The sequence below is a fragment of the Salvelinus alpinus genome, chromosome 25 (assembly GCF_045679555.1).
Source record: "Salvelinus alpinus chromosome 25, SLU_Salpinus.1, whole genome shotgun sequence".
NCBI classification, from domain to species: domain Eukaryota; kingdom Metazoa; phylum Chordata; class Actinopteri; order Salmoniformes; family Salmonidae; genus Salvelinus; species Salvelinus alpinus.
The window spans coordinates 43,164,121-43,187,036 of record NC_092110.1 but is presented as its reverse complement, the minus strand read 5'-3'; the positions used below and the strand labels follow the sequence as shown (position 1 = coordinate 43,187,036).

Sequence of the window (22,916 nt, the reverse complement as noted above, 5' to 3'; positions counted from 1 at the left end):
GGAAAAAAAAAAAGTAGTCTTCTCTTAATATATCCTATCAGTTTTAAAATGGACAGTCTCTAGTGTCCCCTCTCACACTTACACCTCACACACACTTACCTCTCACTCACACACACTTACCTCTCACTCACACACACACACTTACCTCTCACTCACACACACACACTTACCTCTCACTCACACACACACACTTACCTCTCACTCACACACACACACACACCACACACACACACACACACACACACACACACACACACACACACACACACACACACACACACACACACACACACACACACACACACACACACACACACACACACACACACACACACACACACACACACACACACACAGGGGTAGAATTGCCAACCAACACATGCAGGTGGTTCTGACTGACTGAGGGGTTAGGCTATTAGATCATTAGACCAGGCCCCCCTTCCTCTTCCTGTAGTTCATTAGACCACGGCCCCTCCTCTTCCTGTAGTTCATTAGACCACGCCCATATTCCTGTAGTTCATTAGATCAAGCCCCTCCTCTTCTTGTAGTCCTCCAGGTTGAGAGATCTGCGTGGAGCACCGTCCTTTACTGCCAAGGTGTTAGCGCTCACCGACAGAGACTTGGCTTCTGAAAGACACCGGAAAAACAACATTAGTATGACATATCCTGTTACAGTTCAGGTGTTGGGTGAAGTTGTCCCTAGACACTGACCTTGAATCAGTGCAGCTTTTCCCCCCCACTAATGGTTAACGTTGGGATTCGGGGAGGGCAAACTGATCCCAGATCTGTACCTCTGGAAAACTTCACGATGGAGGAGGATACTAGAAAGCAGGATCAAGACAGCTACTTGCCTAAATATTCTGAAATTATTATTATTATTATTTTTTTTAGAAAGACAAGTTTGCAATTGGCGGCATGGCCTAATGGACTCAAAACACATAACTAGCTTTCTTATTGAAAAAATAAAATAAAAGTTAATTCTGGTTGTTTATCGAAGTTAGCTGGCTAACTAAAGATGAGAATCTTTCCATTTCAAGACGCTGCACAGCTATTTTCAGGTCTCTCCAGAGATGTTTGATCGGGTTCAAGTCCGGGCCACTCAAGTACATTCAGAGACTTGTCCTGAAGCCACTCCTGCGTTGTCTTGGCTGTGTGCTTAGGGTCGTGGTCCTGTTGGAAAGTGAACCTTCGTCCCAGTCTGAGGTACTGAGCAAGCTTTCATCAAGAATCTCTCTGCACTTTCATCTTCCCCTCGATCCTGACTAGTCTCCCAGTCCCTGCCACTGCAAAACATCCCCACAACATAATGCCGCCACCACCATGCTTCACCGTAGGGATGGTGCCAGGTTTCCTCCAGATATAACGCTTGGCATTCAGGCCAAAGAGTTCAATCTTGGTTTCATCAGATCAGAGAATCTTGCTTCTCATGGTCTGAGAGTTTAGGTGCCTTTTGGCAAACTCCAAACGGGCTGTCATGGAAGCCACTTCTCAGTAAAAGGCACGTCTGGTCACTCTACCGTAAAGGTCTGATTGGTGGAGAGCTGCAGAGATGGTTGTCCTTCTAGAAGGTTCTCCCATCTCCACAGAGGGAACTCTGTCAGAGTGACCATCGGGTTCTTGGTCACCTCCTTGACCAAGGCCCTTCTCCCCTGATTGCTCAGTTTGGCCGGGTGGCCAGCTCTAGGAAGAGTCTTAGTGGTTCCAAACTTCTTCCATTTAAGAATGATGGAGGCCACTGTGTTCTTGGGGACCGTCAATGCTGCAATAATGTTTTGGTACCCTTCCCCAGCTCTGTGCCTCGACACGATCCTGTCTTGGAGCTTTACGATCTCATGGCTTGGATTTTTCTCTGACATGCACTGTCAACTGTGGGACCTTATATAGACAGGTGTGTGCCTTTCCAAATCATGTCCAATCAATTGACTTTACCACAGGTGGACTCCAATCAAGTTGTAGAAATATCAAGGATGATCAATGTAAACAGGATGCACCTGAACTCAATTTCGAGTCTCATAGAAAAAGGTCTAAATATTTATCTAAATAAGGTATCTTGTATACATTTTGCACAATAAAATTCGCTTTGTGTAATATTTAATATTTATTTAACTAGACAAGTCAGTTAAGAACAAATTCTTATTTACAAGGACGGCCGACCCCGTCCAAACCCGGACGACGCTGGGCCAATTGTGCGCAGCCCTATGGGACTCCCAATCACAGCCGGATGTGATACAGCCTGGAATCGAACCAGGGACTGACGCCTCTTGCACCGAGATGCAGTGCATTAGACCGCTGCGCCACTCGGGACACCATGATGAGGACATTTTTTTTTTTTTAATCCATTTTAGAATAAGGCTGTAACGTAACAAAATGTGGATAAAGTCGAGGGGGTCTGAATACTTTCCGAATGCATTGTATGTAGAATTATATCAATTAAACAAATTGTATAACATTGAAGTTCGTAAAATGACAAGAATTTTTTTTAAATTGAATTTGACTGGCCAATGCCTTTATGAACCCTGCTTAAACAATGTATAGTCCTAGGCCTGTTGTTGTATAGGTGAAGTTAAGGGCCAATTTTGTATATATTCACATATATTCCTCTAAGTACACATGTGAACTGCATAAAAATCATTTAAAATCTTTGTTTCAAACCATTTTTAAAAACGTTGATCCCAATGTCACACCTTGGCCCCATTATTTATATAAAAAAAAGACCCTCGTATCTTAAAACATTTCAACCGGGGACCGACGCGTATCAGTGAATCTTTACATTCCTCTGACTAACGCATTGATCCTGCTGTGTAGTATAGTATAGTATAGACCCCTATGGTCTACCAGCAGCACTACCGACCCCACACCACAAAATTGAACAATCCCCTTGGAGACGGGTGTTCGACCCGTGAACCCACCACTCTACGCTCGTTAAGTACAAACTCACCTGCATTGGGAACCTGTAGGTCGATCTTGACGTCAAAGTCGTGAACTTTAAAGAGGTCCTCTGATAGGTCGCTGGTGTTCTTAGTCGGGTCGATGACTTTCAGAGCAGCCTGCCCCGCTCCCCTGCCCATCTCAAACTCCAAGTCCATCTCTTTGCCCGACCCTTCTCCGTACTTCTCGTTGAGGTGCTGGAGGATAGCTGCATGGACTGAAGGGTCTCTGGCCTGCCCAAAACACAGACAGACACACAAGTTAATCTGAATATTAGCCTGGCTGCATCCCAAATGGCATCCTACCCCAACAGAGACTTACGTTAGGCATGGTGGAGAGAGAGACTTACGTTAGACACCATGGTAGAGAGAGAGAGAGAGAGAGAGACTTACGTTAGACACCATGGTGGAGAGAGAGAGAGACTTACGTTAGACACCATGGTGGAGAGAGAGAGAGACTTACGTTAGACACCATGGTGGAGAGAGAGAGACTTACGTTAGACACCATGGTGGAGAGAGAGAGAGACTTACGTTAGACACCATGGTGGAGAGAGAGAGAGACTTACGTTAGACACCATGGTAGAGAGAGAGAGAGAGACTTACGTTAGACACCATGGTAGAGAGAGAGAGAGACTTACGTTAGACACCATGGTGGAGAGAGAGAGAGACTTACGTTAGACACCATGGTGGAGAGAGAGAGACTTACGTTAGACACCATGGTAGAGAGAGAGACTTACGTTAGACACCATGGTAGAGAGAGAGAGAGACTTACGTTAGACATCATGGTAGAGAGAGAGAGAGAGAGACTTACGTTAGACACCATGGTAGAGAGAGAGAGAGAGACTTACGTTAGACACCATGGTGGAGAGAGAGAGAGACTTACGTTAGACACCATGGTAGAGAGAGAGAGAGAGACTTACGTTAGACACCATGGTAGAGAGAGAGAGACTTACGTTAGACACCATGGTAGAGAGAGAGAGACTTACGCTAGACACCATGGTAGAGAGAGAGAGAGAGACTTACGTTAGACACCATGGTGGAGAGAGAGAGACTTACGTTAGACACCATGGTAGAGAGAGAGACTTACGTTAGACACCATGGTAGAGAGAGAGAGAGAGAGAGACTTACGTTAGACACCATGGTAGAGAGAGAGAGAGAGAGACTTACGTTAGACACCATGGTGGAGAGAGAGAGAGAGACTTACGTTAGACACCATGGTGGAGAGAGAGAGAGAGACTTACGTTAGACACCATGGTGGAGAGAGAGAGACTTACGTTAGACACCATGGTAGAGAGAGAGAGAGAGACTTACGTTAGACACCATGGTGGAGAGAGAGAGAGACTTACGTTAGACACCATGGTAGAGAGAGAGAGACTTACGTTAGACACCATGGTAGAGAGAGAGAGAGAGAGACTTACGTTAGACACCATGGTAGAGAGAGAGAGAGAGACTTACGTTAGACACCATGGTGGAGAGAGAGAGAGACTTACGTTAGACACCATGGTAGAGAGAGAGAGAGAGACTTACGTTAGACACCATGGTAGAGAGAGAGAGAGACTTACGTTAGACACCATGGTAGAGAGAGAGAGAGAGAGACTTACGTTAGACACCATGGTAGAGAGAGAGAGAGAGACTTACGTTAGACACCATGGTGGAGAGAGAGAGAGACTTACGTTAGACACCATGGTAGAGAGAGAGAGACTTACGTTAGACACCATGGTAGAGAGAGAGAGAGAGACTTACGTTAGACACCATGGTAGAGAGAGAGAGAGAGACTTACGTTAGACACCATGGTAGAGAGAGAGAGAGAGACTTACGTTAGACACCATGGTAGAGAGAGAGAGAGAGACTTACGTTAGACACCATGGTAGAGAGAGAGAGAGAGACTTACGTTAGACACCATGGTCGAGAGAGAGACTTACGTTAGACACCATGGTAGAGAGAGAGAGAGAGACTTACGTTAGACACCATGGTGGAGAGAGAGAGAGAGAGACTTACGTTAGACACCATGGTGGAGAGAGAGAGAGAGAGACTTACGTTAGACACCATGGTGGAGAGAGAGAGAGACTTACGTTAGACACCATGGTAGAGAGAGAGAGAGAGACTTACGTTAGACACCGAGAGAGAGACTTACGTTAGACACCGAGAGAGAGACTTACGTTAGACACCGAGAGAGAGACTTACGTTAGACACAGAGAGAGACTTACGTGAGACACCGAGAGAGAGAGAGAGAGAGAGAGAGAGAGAGAGAGAGAGAGAGAGACAGACTTACGTTAGACACCATGGTCGGTTTGCATTGCCGTCTAGTAAACGGGTCCATCTGCAGCTTGGCATTCTGTCCTTCAGCCTGAAAGAGAAATAGTAGAATATTATAATAATAATAAAAAATGTAACCTAACAAGGAGTCGTAATAAGCTTATTTCTCTTAAATGTTGTGAACAAATGTGTTTCCATCCCTGTTAGTGAGCATTTCTCCTTTGCCAAGATCATCCATCCACCTGACAGTTGTGGCATATCAAGTAGCTGATTAAACAGCATGATCATTACACAGGTGCACCTCAAAATCAAATGTTATTTGTCACGTGCGCCGAATACAACAGGTGTAGTAGACCTTACAGTGAAATGCTTCCTGACATGCCCTTAACCAACAATGCAGTTAAGTATTTACTCAAATAAACTGAAGTTAAAAAAATATATATATATATAAAGAAAAATAGAACAATAATAAATAATTAAGGAGCAACAATAAAATAGTAACCAGGGACAACAAAAGGCCACTAAAATGTGCAGTTTTGTCACACAACACAATGCCACAGATGTCTCAAGTTGACGGAGAGTGTAATTGGCATGCTGACTGCAGGAATGTCCACCAGAGCTGTTGCCAGAGAATTGAATGTTCATTTCTCTACCATAAGCCGCCTCCAATGTCATTTTAGAGAATTTGTCAGTACGTCCAACCGGCCTCACAACCGCAGACAGTGTGTATGGCGTCGTGTGGGCGAGCGGTTTGCTGATGTCAACGTTGTGAACAGAGTGCCCCATGGTGGTGGTGGGGTTATGGTATGGGGCAGGCATAAGATACGGACAACGAACACAATTGCATTTTATCAATGGTAATTTGAATGCAGAGAAATACCGTGACGAGATCCAGAGGCCCATTGTCATGCCATTCATCCACTACCATCACCTCATGTTTCAGCATGATAATGCACTGCCCCATGTCCCAAGGATCTGTACACAATTCTTGGAAGCTGTAAATGTCCCAGTTCTTCCATGGCCTGCATACTCACCAGACATGTCACCCATTGAGCATGTTTGGGATGCACTGGATCGTCATGTACGACGGCGTGTTCCAGTTCCCGCCAATATCCAGAAACTTCGCACAGCCATTGAAGAGGAATGGGACAACATTCCACAGGCCACAATCAACAGCCTGATCAACTCTATGCGAAGGAGATGTGTCGCGCTGCATGAGGCAAATGGTGGTCACACCAGATACGGACTGGTTCTCTGATCCACACCCCTACCTTTTTTTTAAGGTATCTGTGACCAACAGATGCATATCTATATTCCCAGTCATGTTCAATCCATAGATTAGGGCCTAATGAATTTATTTAAATTGACTGATTTCTTTATATGAACTGTAACTCAGTAAAATATTTGATAATTGTTGCATGTTGCATTGATATTTATGTGCAGTATATAAGTATATTTATAACAAACCAAAACTTTAACTGATTAAAGACATAATTGCGCTGCGATGAGAGTTATTTGGTACAGATGGAGGCTGGGATACTTACGACAAGAGCCTTCTCAGACTCCACAATGTTCCAGCTACGATTCCTCTGGTTGATGTAGCTGGAGGAGACAGATTGATAGAGAGGTTTAGATATAGTGCATTTGGAAAGTATTCAGACCCATTGACTTTCCACATTTTGTTACGTTACAGCCTTATTCTAAAATGGATTCAATTTTCCCCTCCCCCCTCATCAATCTACTACACACAATACCCCATAATGAGAAAGCAAAAACTGGTTTAGAAATGTTGGCAAATTTATCAAAAATCTCACATTTACATAAGTATTCAGACCTTTTACTCAGTATTTCGTTGAAGCACTTTTGGCAGCGATTCCAGCCTCGAGTCTTCTTGGGTATGAGGCCACAAGCTTGGCACACCTGTATTTGGGGAGTTTCTCCCATTCTTCTCTGCAGATCCTCTCAAGCTCTGTCAGGTTGGATGGGGAGCGTCGCTGCACAGCTATTTTCAGGTCGGGTTGAAGTCCAGGCTCTGGCTGGGCCACTCAAGTACATTCAGAGACTTGTCCCAAAGCCACTCCTGCTTTTCTTGGCTGTGTGCTTAGGGTCGTTGTCCTGTTGGAAGGTTAACCTTCACCCCAGTCTGAGGTCCTAAGTGATCTGGAGCAGCTTTTCAACAAGAATTTCTCTGTACTTTGTCCGTTCATCTTTCCCTCGATCCTGACTAGTCTCCCAGTCACTGCTACTGAAAAACATCCCCACAGCATGATGCTGCCACCACCATGCTTCACCGTAGGGATGGTGCCATGTTTCCTCCAGACGTGACACTTGGCATTCAGGCCAAAGAGCTCAAACTTGGTTTCATCAGACCAGAGAATCTTGTTTCTCATGGTCTGAGAGTCCTTTAGGTTCCTTTTGGCAAACTCCAAGTAGGCTGTCATGTGCCTTTTACTGAGGAGTGGCTTCCGTCTGGCCACTCTACCATAAATGCCTGATTGGTGGAGAGCTGCAGAGATGGTTGTCCTTCTGGAAGGTTCTCCCATCTCCACAGAGGAATTCTGAAGCTCTGTCAGAGTGACAATCAGGTTCCTGGTCACCTCCCTGGCCAAGGCCCTTCTCCCCTGATTGCTCAGTTTGGCCGGGCGGCCAGCTTTAGGAGGAGTCTTGGTGGTTCCAAACTTCTTCCATTTAAGAATGATGGAGGCCACCGTGTTCTTGGGAACCTTCAATGTTGCAGACATTTGTTTGGTATGTTCCCCAGATCTGTGCCTCGACACAATCCTGTCTCTGAGCTCTACGGACAATTCCTTCGACCTCATGGCTTGGTTTTTGCTCTGACATGCACTGTTAACTGTGGAACCTTATATAGACAGGTGTGTGCCTTTCCAAATCATGTCCAATCAATTGAATTTACTCCAATCAAGTTGTAGAAACATCTCAAGGATGATCAATGGAAACAGGATTCACTTCAACTCAATTTCGAGTCATATAGCAAAGGGTCTGAATACTTATGTAAATAAGGTATTTCTGGGTTTTATTTGTAATAAATGTGCACACATTTCTAAAAACCTGTTTTCACTATGGGGTATTGTGATGTCATTATGGGGTATTGTGTGATGAGTTTGATATTCCTTTAAAATAAATATAGGGTCTTATTCTGGTGACCGATGCTTGGCTGCTGTTGAACAAATATTCTCGCTCTTATCCATAACAATCTCATCATGTAGACTAGCCATGCCAGTTGTTGTAAAACAGATTAAAGGGATAATCACTGTGCTAGTTAGCAGTTAGCGCTAGTTAGCCGTTAGCGCTAGTTAGCCGTTAGCGCTAGTTAGCAGTTAGCTCCAGAAACGACCTTCAAACTGCACGCAGAGACATAAAATAGTATCCACGAGTTCATCTGACTCCGGGTAAGTAGGAACAAATTTTGAAAATATCCCATTAATGTGTTGTGAGGATGACATTTACATTTAATTCAATGTTTCTTCACTTTAAAAAAAAACATTGTAAAAGTGAGGTTTACCCCATGCGTGTTTCATTGGGCCCCAAAAATTAGATGTTACTATACAAACATTGCCATGTACATACATTCATCAACTTCACCCCCCCACCCCCAACAGTTTCAAGTGTTTGGTACAGTCAGCTCCGTTACACAAGCGATGTGCTTCTACTCAGGTCGTTGTATGAACCGTTTTAAAAATCGAAGACGCTAAACAAATGAAGTTTATTATTATTATTATTATAAAAAATATAAGTGTTGCCTGATGGCAGAGATGTTTTTGGTCCTCTGTCTGTCCAGATGCTCGGCCCTCTCCTCCAACTCATTCAGCTGGTCCTGGATCTCTTTGGCTCGGTCTCCTTCTCCACTCTCCTCGGCCATGGCCTGGAGGAAGACACCAGTCAAGTTCATTTGTCGTGCAACAGGATACACATGGTACGCAGTACAATGAAATGCTGACCTGCAGATTCACCGTGGACACCAGATGAACATGGAATCAGAAAATAAAACTCCATGGAATAAACAGAGTGTACACACACACATTAAAAGCACACACACACCGTACACCACACACACAGTACACACACACACCGTACATACACACACACACACACACACACATTAAAGCACACACACCGTACACAAAACACACCGCACACACACACACACCGTACACACACACCGTACACACACACACCGTACACACACACACCGTACACAAAACACACCGTACACAAAACACACCATACACACACACACACCGTACACACACACTGTATACAGTACCCAGGAGATGTTAATGTATCTACCTTATCTTTGAGTAGTGATGTTTTCTTCATGGCGTAGTTAGAAGGAGCCTTTCTGAATCGGTCTTTCTCTTTAACGATCTGTGGATCAACAGACTAGGTCAAAGTTCAACACTACAATGAGCATCATTAATACGGCACAAAATAGGTACGGCCGGTTAATAAGCCTGTACAAATGAGACCAATACTGTATCCCCAATGGCACCCTACTCCACATATAGTGCACTACTTTAGAGCCCTATTCCCTATATAGTGCACTACTTTAGACCAGAGCCCTATTCCCTATATAGTGCACTACTTTAGACCAGAGCCCTATTCCCTAATTAGTGCACTACTTTAGACCAGAGCCCTATTCCCTATATAGTGCACTACTTTAGACCAGAGCCCTATTCCCTATATAGTGCACTACTTTAGACCAGGGCCCTATTCCCTATATAGTGCACTACTTTAGAGCCCTATTCCCTATATAGTAGACTACTTTAGACCAGGGCCCTATTCCCTATATAGTGCACTACTTTAGACCAGGGCACTATTCCCTATATAGTGCACTACTTTAGAGCCCTATTCCCTATATAGTACACTACTTTAGACCAGGGCCCTATTCCCTATATATAGTACACTACTTTAGACCAGAGCCCTATTCCCTATGCAGTGCACTACTTTAGACCAGAGCCCTATTCCCTGTATAGTGCACTACTTTAAACCAGAGCCCTATTCCCTATATAGTGCACTACTTTAGAGCCCTATTCCCTATATAGTGCACTACTTTAGACCAGAGCCCTATTCCCTATATAGTGCACTACTTTAGACCAGGGCCCTATTCCCTATATAGTGCACTACTTTAGAGCCCTATTCCCTATATAGTAGACTACTTTAGACCAGGGCCCTATTCCCTATATAGTGCACTACTTTAGACCAGGGCACTATTCCCTATATAGTGCACTACTTTAGAGCCCTATTCCCTATATAGTACACTACTTTAGACCAGGGCCCTATTCCCTATATATAGTACACTACTTTAGACCAGAGCCCTATTCCCTATGCAGTGCACTACTTTAGACCAGAGCCCTATTCCCTGTATAGTGCACTACTTTAAACCAGAGCCCTATTCCCTATATAGTGCACTACTTTAGAGCCCTATTCCCTATATAGTGCACTACTTTAGACCAAAGCCCTATTCCCTATATAGTGCATTACTTTAGACCAGAGTCCCATTCCCTATATAGTGTACTACTTTAGACCAGAGCCCTATTCCCTATATAGTACACTACTTTAGACCAGAGCCCTATTCCCTATATAATACACTACTTTAAACCAGAGTCCTATTCCCTATATAGTGCACTACTTTAAACCAGAGGTCTATGGGCCCTACATAAGGAATAGGGTCCCTGGTTTAAGTAGTGCACTACATAGGGAATAGGGCTCTAAAGTAGTGCACTACATAGGGAAATAGGGCTCTAAAGTAGTGCACTACATAGGGAAATAGGGCTCTAAAGTAGTGCACTACATAGGGAAATAGGGTGATATTTGAGATGGACAGATACTTACATCCTCGATGTCTTTGTCGTTGAATTTGTGGTTACAAGCCTCTTTGATGGCCTGCTCCTTCTTATTGATCTCATCTAGAGTGGGAACCTGCATACTGGCTATGATCATCTGTAGACAGAGAGGGGAAAACATCAAGAGACTCGACTCTACGACAGGCCCGACGTAACCCGACGTACCCGAACCCTGCTTCTCCACGAGACACCCATTCAATATCCACAACATTCATCTTTCCGTTCACTTTGGATATTCTCTGGTCTGTTGTTACAAATCTTGCCGTCTACCAGGAGGAGGAGGAGTCCAATCAGCATGTTCCCACGGGTACTTCCTCAAGTCAACCATCCAACCAGAAATCTCCTTTACCACTTCATCAAGTTCAACCATCCAATCAGCATGCTCCTCCAGTCAACTCACCGCCTCCTTCCACTTCATGAACTCGTTTTCTGTGAACTCCTGATTGGACACAAACTCCAGTCTGAAGACTCGGGTGTCACCACCATGCCTAGAGGAGAGAGATATGGGGACAGGGCACAGAGAAACCGTCAGCACAGAGAAACCGTCAGCACAAAGAAACCGTCACAGACAAAAAGACAGAAGTAGCAAAACAGAAAGAGGAGAGAGAGAGCGCGCGAGAAACAAGGAGAGAGAGCGCGAGAAACAAAAAGAGGAGAGGAGGAGAGAAACAGAAAGAGGAGAGGAGGAGAGAAACAGAAAGAGGAGAGAAACAGAAAGAGGAGAGGAGGAGAGAAACAGAAAGGAGAGAAACAGAAAGAGGAGAGGAGGAGAGAAACAGAAAGAGGAGAGAAACAGAAAGAGGAGAGGAGAGAAACAGAAAAAGGAGAGAAACAGAAAGAGGAGCGGAGGAGAGAAACAGAAAGAGGAGAGGAGGAGAGAAACAGAAAGAGGAGAGAAACAGAAAGAGGAGCGGAGGAGAGAAACAGAAAGAGGAGCGGAGGAGAGGAAACAGGAAGAGGAGAGGAAACAGGAAGAGGAGAGGAGGAGAGAAACAGAAAGAGGAGAGAAACAGAAAGAGAGAGAAACAGAAAGAGAAGCGGAGGAGAGGAGAGAAACAGAAAGAGGAGCGGAGGAGAAAAACAGAAAGAGGAGCGGAGGAGAGGAGAGAAACAGAAAGAGGAGCGGAGGAGAGGAAACAGGAAGAGGAGAGGAAACAGGAAGAGGAGAGGAGGAGAGAAACAGAAAGAGGAGAGAAACAGAAAGAGAGAGAAACAGAAAGAGGAGCGGAGGAGAGGAGAGAAACAGAAAGAGGAGCGGAGGAGAAAAACAGAAAGAGGAGCGGAGGAGAGGAAACAGGAAGAGGAGAGGAAACAGGAAGAGGAGTGGAAAGAGGAAGAGGAGTGGAAAGAGGAAGAGGAGTGGAAAGAGGAAGAGGAGTGGAAAGAGGAGCGAAAGAGGTGGAGAGAAACAGGAAGAAGAGAAGCCAAGGGTAGTAGCAGGTAAGAGGTGAGTAGTATTAAATGAAGGATGCCGTACTGTAACTGTAGTCCTTTGTTCGTCCGGGTCGTTCCCAACTGGTACACTTTAGCCGTCTCTACCACGTCAACTATTTCAGCCACCTTATCACAGGGAATTACAATAAATACTCATTATTGTACGTAACTGAAAATAACAAAGTTAAATGGGACTAAGGACTCAATGGGCCAGTTTCCCAGACACAGAGATTCACCATTGAGCATGATTTTCAGTCTAGGACTAGGTTTAAAGACGCAATCAAGCTATTTGACTTTTTTTTACTTTTACTGTTGTAAACAATATCCCACGAATTTATACCGTAATGTACACAGACACAAGGGTAAAGAAAATATGTTTTGAGCAAAATAATGTTTTTTTTTAAGACACAAGTGCAAAGTTCAAGAAGTAGTTGGTTGGTGCCCTCTGATGTCATTAGCTTCCATCTTGCCTGAGGAACAATAGAGGACTAACGAGAAACAATAGAGGACTAACGAGAAACAATAGAGGACTAACGAGAAACAATAGAGGACTAACGAGAAACAATAGAGGACTAACGAGAAACAATAGAGGACTAACGAGAAACAATAGAGGACTAACGAGAAACAATAGAGGACTAACGAGAAACAATAGAGGACTAACGAGAAACAATAGAGGGCTAACGAGAAACAATAGAGGGCTAACGAGAAACAATAGAGGGCTAACGAGAAACAATAGAGGGCTAACGAGAAACAATAGAGGGCTAACGAGAAACAATAGAGGGCTAACGAGAAACAATAGAGGGCTAACGAGAAACAATAGAGGGCTAACGAGGAACAATAGAGGACTAACGAGGAACAATAGAGGACTAACGAGGAACAATAGAGGACTAACGAGGAACAATAGAGGACTAACGAGAAACAATAGAGGACTAACGAGAAACAATAGAGGACTAACGAGAAACAATAGAGGACTAACGAGAAACAATCGAGGACTAACGAGAAACAATAGAGGACTAACGAGGAAGCTCCCCCCGTGCCATGTCATGAGGATACCTGGACCACCTATTGAGATGTGCCTTTTGTTCAGTAAATCAGGTGACAAATGAGGTGAAAAGGAGAGTAGGACTTTAATCTGGCTCAGGGAAACAGCCTCAATAAATGCATCTCGTTACCCTGTAAACTGGTTTGCTACTACTGTTCCCGATGCCTATCCGTACGAAGCAGCCTGTCGTTACCCTGTAAACTGGTTTGCTACTACTGTTCCCGATGCCTATCCGTACGAAGCAGCCTGTCGTTACCCTGTAAACTGGTTTGCTACTACTGTTCCCGATGCCGATCCGTACGAAGCAGCCTGTCGTTACCCTGTAAACTGGTTTGCTACTACTGTTCCCGATGCCTATCCGTACGAAGCAGCCTGTCGTTACCCTGTAAACTGGTTTGCTACTACTGTTCCCGATGCCTATCCGTACGAAGCAGCCTGTCGTTACCCTGTAAACTGGTTTGCTACTACTGTTCCCGATGCCGATCCGTACGAAGCAGCCTGTCGTTACCCTGTAAACTGGTTTGCTACTACTGTTCCCGATGCCTATCCGTACGAAGCAGCCTGTCGTTACCCTGTAAACTGGTTTGCTACTACTGTTCCCGATGCCGATCCGTACGAAGCAGCCTGTCGTTACCCTGTAAACTGGTTTGCTACTACTGTTCCCGATGCCTATCCGTACGAAGCAGCCTGTCGTTACCCTGTAAACTGGTTTGCTACTACTGTTCCCGATGCCGATCCGTACGAAGCAGCCTGTCGTTACCCTGTAAACTGGTTTGCTACTACTGTTGCCGATGCCGATCCGTACGAAGCAGCCTGTCGTTACCCTGTAAACTGGTTTGCTACTACTGTTCCCGATGCCGATCCGTACGAAGCAGCCTGTCGTTACCCTGTAAACTGGTTTGCTACTACTGTTCCCGATGCCGATCCGTACGAAGCAGCCTGTCGTTACCCTGTAAACTGGTTTGCTACTACTGTTCCCGATGCCTATCCGTACGAAGCAGCCTGTCGTTACCCTGTAAACTGGTTTGCTACTACTGTTCCCGATGCCGATCCGTACGAAGCAGCCTGTCGTTACCCTGTAAACTGGTTTGCTACTACTGTTCCCGATGCCTATCCGTACGAAGCAGCCTGTCGTTACCCTGTAAACTGGTTTGCTACTACTGTTCCCGATGCCTATCCGTACGAAGCAGCCTGTCGTTACCCTGTAAACTGGTTTGCTACTACTGTTCCCGATGCCGATCCGTACGAAGCAGCCTGTCGTTACCCTGTAAACTGGTTTGCTACTACTGTTCCCGATGCCGATCCGTACGAAGCAGCCTGTCGTTACCCTGTAAACTGGTTTGCTACTACTGTTCCCGATGCCGATCCGTACGAAGCAGCCTGTCGTTACCCTGTAAACTGGTTTGCTACTACTGTTCCCGATGCCGATCCGTACGAAGCAGCCTGTCGTTACCCTGTAAACTGGTTTGCTACTACTGTTCCCGATGCCTATCCGTACGAAGCAGCCTGTCGTTACCCTGTAAACTGGTTTGCTACTACTGTTCCCGATGCCGATCCGTACGAAGCAGCCTGTCGTTACCCTGTAAACTGGTTTGCTACTACTGTTCCCGATGCCGATCCGTACGAAGCAGCCTGTCGTTACCCTGTAAACTGGTTTGCTACTACTGTTCCCGATGCCTATCCGTACGAAGCAGCCTGTCGTTACCCTGTAAACTGGTTTGCTACTACTGTTCCCGATGCCGATCCGTACGAAGCAGCCTGTCGTTACCCTGTAAACTGGTTTGCTACTACTGTTCCCGATGCCGATCCGTACGAAGCAGCCTGTCGTTACCCTGTAAACTGGTTTGCTACTACTGTTCCCGATGCCGATCCGTACGAAGCAGCCTGTCGTTACCCTGTAAACTGGTTTGCTACTACTGTTCCCGATGCCGATCCGTACGAAGCAGCCTGTCGTTACCCTGTAAACTGGTTTGCTACTACTGTTCCCGATGCCGATCCGTACGAAGCAGCCGCTGACGGTCTTCTGGAAGAACGGCATGTGACACCAGCGCTCCAGTTTGTGTCGGGACAGACGGATCCGGTTCAGCTCGTCTGGCAGTGACACGGGCTGAGATTTTGGTGGCGTCTCCCCTTTCCTGGAAACATCCCCAGACAGAAAACACAGAAACATTGGTCACTGATCGTTGGTCAAGCAGAAAGGTTTCAGAAGGAGTCAGAAATAAAAGTTACAAGGTTACTGAAATGGGCTTTCTTAGACCAACTAAATCTTCAAGACGAAATTCAACATAAAGTTATATAGACCTATTAAGGAACTACTCATTTGCAGTGTTTGACATTAAACTCCAGCAATACCAGTAACCTTTGTACGAATTGTTTTAATAAAATGTTTTTTTTATTTTTTTATCCACCCACAGCTGATGGATAGATACTCACTCGTCGTCTTCGGAATAAGATGAAGAGCGTGAACTGCGATCGCTCTTTACTGAGGATTTGTCATCATCCTCCTCCTCTTCCTCCTCCTCATCGTCGGAGTACACCTCGCTGGTCTTCAGGGGCTGCCGTTTCGCCAGGAGCTCCGCTGTCCTGGTTTTCTTCTTCTCTCTCTCCGCTTTCAGTTCCTCCATGGCCTGAGACTTTTTATCTAGCTTCTCATCCCGTTTAGTTCTCCTCTCCTTGTTGTGGGACATCACCTACAGGAGAACGTAGTCACAATGTACCTGTAAGGACTATGGAACACAATGTGGTGTGTTGTTTAATAATATACAGCACATTCGGAAAGTATTCAAAATGACTTTTTACACATTTTGTTACGTTACAGCCTTATTCTAAAATGGATTCAATTATTTTTTCCCCTCATCAATCTACACACAATACCCCATAGTGACATCACAATACCCCATAATGACATCACAATACCCCATAATGACATCACAATACCCCATAATGGCAAAGCGGAAACAGGTTTTCAGAAATTTTTGCAAATGTAAATATAAAAAAAATAACGTATTTACATAAGTATTCAGACCTTTTGCTATGAGACTCTAAATTGAGCTCAGGTGCATCCTGTTTACATTGATCATCCTTGAGATGTTTCTACAACTTGATTGGAGTCCACCTGTGGTAGTTCAATTGATTGGACATGAGGGAAATAGGGTGGAAAGGCACACACCTGTCTATATAAGGTTCCACAGTTGACAGTGCATGTCAGAGCAAAAACCAAGCCATGAGGTCGAAGGAACTGTCCGTAGAGCTCAGAGACAGGATTGTGTCGAGGCACAGAGCTGGGGAAAGGTACCAAAACATTTCTGCAGCATTGAAGGTCCCCAAGAACACAGTGGCCTCCATCATTCTTAAATGGAAGAAGTTTGGAACCACCAAGACTCTTCCTAGAGCTGGCCGCCCGGCCAAACTGAGCAATCGGGGAAGAAGGCCTTGGTCAGGGAGGTGACCAAGAACCCGATGGTCACTCTGACAGAGCTCCAGAGTTCCTCTGTGGAGATGGGAGAACCTTCCAGAAGGACAACCATCTCTGCAGCACTCCACCAATCAGGCCTTTATGGTAGAGTGGCCAGACGGAAACCACTCCTCAGTAAAAGGCACATGACAGCCCGCTTGGAGTTTGCCAAAGGGCACCTAAAGGACTCAGACCATGAGAAACAAGATTCTCTGGTCTGATGAAACCAAGATTGAACTCCTTGGCCTCAATGCCAAGTATCATGTCTGGAGGAAACCTGGCACAATGATGGCAGCATCATCATGCTGTGGGGGATGGTACTGGGAGACTAGTCAGGATCAAGTGAAAGATGAACAGATCAAAGTACAGAGAGAGATCCTTGTTGAAAAGCTGCTCCAGAGCACTTAGGACCTCAGACTGGGGTGAAGGTTCACCTTCCAACAGGACAACGACCCTAAGCACACAGCCAAGACAATGCAGGAGTGACTTCAGGACAAGTCTCTGAATGTACTTGAGTGGCCCAGCCTTGAACCCAATCAAACATCTCTGGAGAGACCTGAAAATAGCTGTGCAGCGACGCTCCCCATCCAACCTGACAGAGCTTGAGAGGATCTGCAGAGAAGAATGAGAGAAACTCCCCAAATACAGGTGTGCCAAGCTTGTAGCGTCATACCCAAGAAAACTCAAGGCTGTAATCACTGCCAAAGCTGCTTCAACAAAGTACTGAGTAAAAGGTCTGAATACTATTTCTAAAAACCTGTTTTTGCTTGGTCATTATGGAGCATTGTGATGTCATTATGGGGCATTGTGATGTCATTGTGGGGCATTGTGATGTCATTGTGGGGCATTGTGATGTCATTGTGGGGCATTGTGTGTAGAGATGAGAAACAAACAATTTAATCAATTTTAGAATAAGGCTGTAACGTAACAAAATGTGAAAAAAGTCAAGGGGTCTGAATACTTTCCAAATGCACTATACTTTCACATTCATGTGCTGCTGCTGCTAATATGTTCTTTATTTTACTCTTCTTATTATCTATCCAGATGTCTAGTCACTTTACCCTGCCTTCATGTACATATCTACCTCTAATACCTTATTATTATCTATCCTGATTCCTAGTCACTTTACCCTGCCTTCATGTACATATCTACCTCATTATTATCTATCCTGATGTCTAGCCCCTTTACCCTGCCTTCGTGTCCATATCTCCCTCCAATACGTCGTACTCCTTCACAGTGCGTCTTTAGAATTGTTTCAGAGGATGAACTCACCACCTGCAGGTCCTGATGAGTCCGGTCTTCATGATGACCGGATGATCTCTTCTTCTGTTCTTCCTCGTCTTTCTTCTTCTTCTCCTCTTTCTCCTTCTTCTTCGCCGTCTTCAGTTTCTTTTTTATTTCAAATCTGTACAGAAGATGTTCGATTATGGGATATACAGAGCAATAAATCAAGATATACATATCAAGGGATAGTCATAATTATTTTTTATTTTTTTTCCTGTTTTGTAAAATTATATATTTTTATTTTATTTAACTTGGCAAGTCAGTTACACCGGCCAAACCCGGACGACGCTGGGCCAATTGTGCGCAGCCCTATGGGACTCCCAATTACGGACAGTTGTGATACAGCCTAGATTCGAACCAGAGTGTCTGTAGTGACGCCACTAGCACTGAGATGCAGTGCCTTAGACCGCTGCGCCACTCGAGAGCACTAAAGATGATGGCGGTGAATGAATGACAACAATGGGCCTCAGGATTTCATTAAGATATCTCTGTGCATTCTAATTGCCATTGATAAAATGCAATTATGTTCCAATTCTCTAACACAACATTGGCAGCGGCTTATGGTAAAGAAATGAACATTTAAAATGTTGCTTTTATATTTTTGTTGAGCACACACACCATCTCAGTCACAACTCTCCGGCCCTACGGCAGTCTCAGTCACACCTCTCCTGCCCTACGGCAGTCTCAGTCACACCTCTCCTGCCCTACGGCAGTCTCAGTCACACCTCTCCTGCCCTACGGCAGTCTCAGTCACAACTCTCCGGCCCTACGGCAGTCTCAGTCACACCTCTCCGGCCCTACGGCAGTCTCAGTCACAACTCTCCGGCCCTACGGCAGTCTCAGTCACAACTCTCCGGCCCTACGGCAGTCTCAGTCACAACTCTCCGGCAGTCTCAGTCACACCTCTCCTGCCCTACGGCAGTCTCAGTCACACCTCTCCTGCCCTACGGCAGTCTCAGTCACACCTCTCCGGCCCTACGGCAGTCTCAGTCACACCTCTCCGGCCCTACGGCAGTCTCAGTCACAACTCTCCGGCCCTACGGCAGTCTCAGTCACACCTCTCCGGCCCTACGGCAGTCTCAGTCACAACTCTCCGGCCCTACGGCAGTCTCAGTCACAACTCTCCGGCCCTACGGCAGTCTCAGTCACAACTCTCCGGCCCTACGGCAGTCTCAGTCACACCTCTCCGGCCCTACGGCAGTCTCAGTCACACCTCTCCGGCCCTACGGCAGTCTCAGTCACACCTCTCCGGCCCTACGGCAGTCTCAGTCACACCTCTCCTGCCCTACGGCAGTCTCAGTCACACCTCTCCTGCCCTACGGCAGTCTCAGTCACACCTCTCCGGCCCTACGGCAGTCTCAGTCACAACTCTCCGGCCCTACGGCAGTCTCAGTCACACCTCTCCGGCCCTACGGCAGTCTCAGTCACAACTCTCCGGCCCTACGGCAGTCTCAGTCACAACTCTCCGGCCCTACGGCAGTCTCAGTCACAACTCTCCGGCCCTACGGCAGTCTCAGTCACACCTCTCCGGCCCTACGGCAGTCTCAGTCACACCTCTCCGGCCCTACGGCAGTCTCAGTCACACCTCTCCGGCCCTACGGCAGTCTCAGTCACAGCTCTCCGGCCCTACGGCAGTCTCAGTCACAGCTCTCCGGCCCTACGGCAGTCTCAGTCACAGCTCTCCGGCCCTACGGCAGTCTCAGTCACAGCTCTCCGGCCCTACGGCAGTCTCAGTCACAGCTCTCCGGCCCTACGGCAGTCTCAGTCACAACTCTCCCGCCCTACGGCAGTCTCAGTCACAACTCTCCCACCCTACGACAGTCTGTCACAACTCTCCTGCCCTACGACAGTCTGTCACAACTCTCCTGCCCTACGACAGTCTCAGTCACACCTCTCCTGCCCTACGACAGTCTCAGTCACAACTCTCCTGCTCCTCCTAGTCTCACCTTATATTCTTCATATGAACTACTAACAATACAATAACAGTTCACAAGCAGACCCGGATCTGTACTCAACGATCACTTTTGCTTCTTAGTCCAGGACTAGGCTAAATTTGCATCCAGGAAACTGTCCCTTATAGTTCCAACTTCCTGCAGTAGTCTTACCTCCTCTTGAGCACCTCCCTCTTCTCTATCCTGTTGAAGAGCTCCTGCTCCCTCTCCTTCTCAGTCATCTGCTCCAGCCGAGCCCTGTCCTCCTCGTCTCCCATCAGGTCCTCTCCGTAGCCGTCCCTGAACACATCGTCCTCCGACGAGGAGTCTGAGCTGGAGGCAGAGGTGTTGCTCTCGGAGTCAGACACCTCACCTGGAGGAAGAGACCATTACATAATAAGATAAACATCTCTCTCAATGTGTCTTTCTGTGATTCCACGTCTCCTATCGCCTGGAGGAGGAGACCATTACATGGAGTTAGTTAGCATTATTAGTTGGTAGATACGCAAGAGTCAAATCAACTGGTCAAATTAACCACTGGCAGCAATCAACAACTCACTTGGGGGTCTATCTCAATTAGTCTTTCAAAGATTACTTGCATCTCATCTCCTTTTCAAGTGTATATAGAATGAGAAGATCCGTGGTCTCTCCCCTCGGATCATCCTCTCCAATGTGTTTTGAGAAGGAGGCAAGGAGAGAGGATGAGAAGTATAGAGGAAAGATGAATGGAGAATGAGCCTGGGGTCTCAGGACAACGTACCCTCCTCGGGGGCAGAACTGTCAGCTGAACTGTCTCCACCAGAACTACCGGACGCTGCAGCTTTATGAACTCTCTTCTTCTTCGCCGCCTCTTTCTTCTTCTCTGTTGTTGTCGGTTTCCCTGGCTTAACTTTCTTCTTGACTTTAGGACCCCCGGCGGTCCACTATGTGAAAACAACATACACATAGAATCAGCAAACACAATGTTGTCAAGTGGAGCATCAAGGACTGTATAAAAAAATATGGTGATATTAACATGACTCTTTCATGCCACTAGTATAAGGGCTGGTTTCCTGGACCCAGGTCAAACCTAGTCAGGGACTAAAACATTTTATTAAAAAAAGGAGATCCTCAGTTGAGCATGCTTCTTAGTCCAGGAAACCAGCCCTATGGAGATCAAAATAGATACAGAGAGGAGATTCATACCTCATCATCACTGTCTGATGTCTCCGAGTCTGATGAGGCTGCAGGCTTGCTGACTGGCTGGTCATCCTGCTGGTTATCCTGCTGGTCATCCGAGTCCACCCTCTTCCTCTTGGTGGCCAGAGACAGAAGCTCCTGGGTGCCACAGGGTGAGAGACAGAGGTGAGTGCCTGAACTCCTGATACAGTATATCAAACAGACACAAGGTGGAGAAGCCGACATCCTATTATAAAAATAGGTGTTGTTAACAGTTAATATGGATTGAGACAGAAGCGCCTGGGTGTCACACGGTGGGATACACAAGACAGAGGGGTAAGTTTAAAGCCTGGGCGATTGTGTCTGAAAAGGCCTATAGAGTGATAGACAATGGGCAGGTAGAATAGTGGAGGAGCTTACATCCTTTATAACATAAGATATGTTCAATAGTTAGTATGGATTGATTTATACAGGATGAATTCTGTATGGCCTGCTCAGAGGACAGCAGAACATGTAAATGTTACATTTTTGTTGACTACAACTTTACAGTATATTTAGAGGCTTGTTGCATGTGTGGAAGCATTGTAGTACTATAGTTTATCAGTCACTCGTCTTTATTATGTGTTCGTATTTTACAGTGAGAAACTTAACTTATTCTATGAGCCCTGTTGAAGCTTGTGTCAATGTTTAATTGTATGTTTACCAAAGCAAAAATGTAATCAACAGGCCGAATTGTTGCTAGCTACCTAACTAATTTACTATCAGGATGTTTAATACCAAAGCCAGCAAATGATCATCTTCACTGCTGCATGTAAGGCTATGCTAAATCTACGATTGACATGTCTTTATAGCAACACCATTGGCTGTACAGAGACGGGACAGTCTATCGTACAACACATTGTTCCGACGCTAACTTTAGCTGGCTAGCTAACGTTAGCTAGCTGTCTTGTCAACATCAAAATAGAACTTCAGCTGCGCCCTTCGGGTCATGCAGAAGATACCGTTATAAATCCGTAGGTCACTGTATTCTTTGATTAGCAAATTATCACAACACTTATTGTTGCTACATGATACTATAAACTGGAACTGAATAAAGCCAATGAAACGTCAGGCCTATGGCGCGGTGTTTTCCTCCAAACTCTAGGCACAGCTAACATTACCTAGTTAGCTGAAAAACCCAGACTGTTCTTATACCAGTTGTCAACACCGAGAGCGGAAAACGCATAGAAACCAGACAAGTTGCATCCTTACCTGATCTAAATTATCATCACTAGCACTGTCTTCAGAGTCAGAGTCGATAACGACTCGACCTTTCCGCTTCTTTACATTCACCATGATTAAGCTATATGGTCGTCGGTGGTGCTGTTGAACATGAGCTAGCTAAACTCCGCAGTCCTCCATAACGGGCGATATACAACTGAGCATGCGCAACGGGGAGAGACAGTAGAGAACAAGTGGAACCGAAAATCACCAGCAGTGATTTCAGGGAGGGCTTTTATCTGGACGGACCACAACCTTGCATTTGCACGCTTCCGTATTCTTTAATCATGATTACACATTTATAAA

The 22,916-nt window shown here is 45.8% G+C and overlaps 1 protein-coding gene across 2 annotated transcripts; it reads right to left on the bottom strand.

Moving 5' to 3' along the window:
* Window positions 1-349: 349 nt before the first annotated feature.
* Window positions 350-22,833, bottom strand: LOC139554005 (RNA polymerase-associated protein RTF1 homolog). 2 transcript variants are annotated; one of them, XM_071366865.1, is made up of 16 exons: window positions 22,602-22,833; window positions 21,378-21,509; window positions 20,953-21,115; window positions 20,367-20,565; window positions 18,250-18,382; window positions 15,957-16,213; window positions 15,481-15,658; window positions 12,525-12,607; window positions 11,448-11,535; window positions 11,037-11,144; window positions 9,492-9,569; window positions 8,945-9,066; window positions 6,728-6,785; window positions 5,200-5,274; window positions 2,939-3,161; window positions 350-627 (listed from the first exon to the last, which is right to left on the bottom strand). In XM_071366865.1, exons 1-16 carry the CDS (start codon window positions 22,683-22,685, stop codon window positions 521-523), a joined length of 2,088 nt encoding a protein of 695 aa, XP_071222966.1. In that variant the 5' UTR covers window positions 22,686-22,833; the 3' UTR covers window positions 350-520. The 2 variants fall into 2 exon arrangements, with proteins under 2 accessions (XP_071222966.1, XP_071222967.1); XM_071366866.1 differs by having other exon boundaries at window positions 18,253-18,382.
* Window positions 22,834-22,916: the final 83 nt, after the last annotated feature.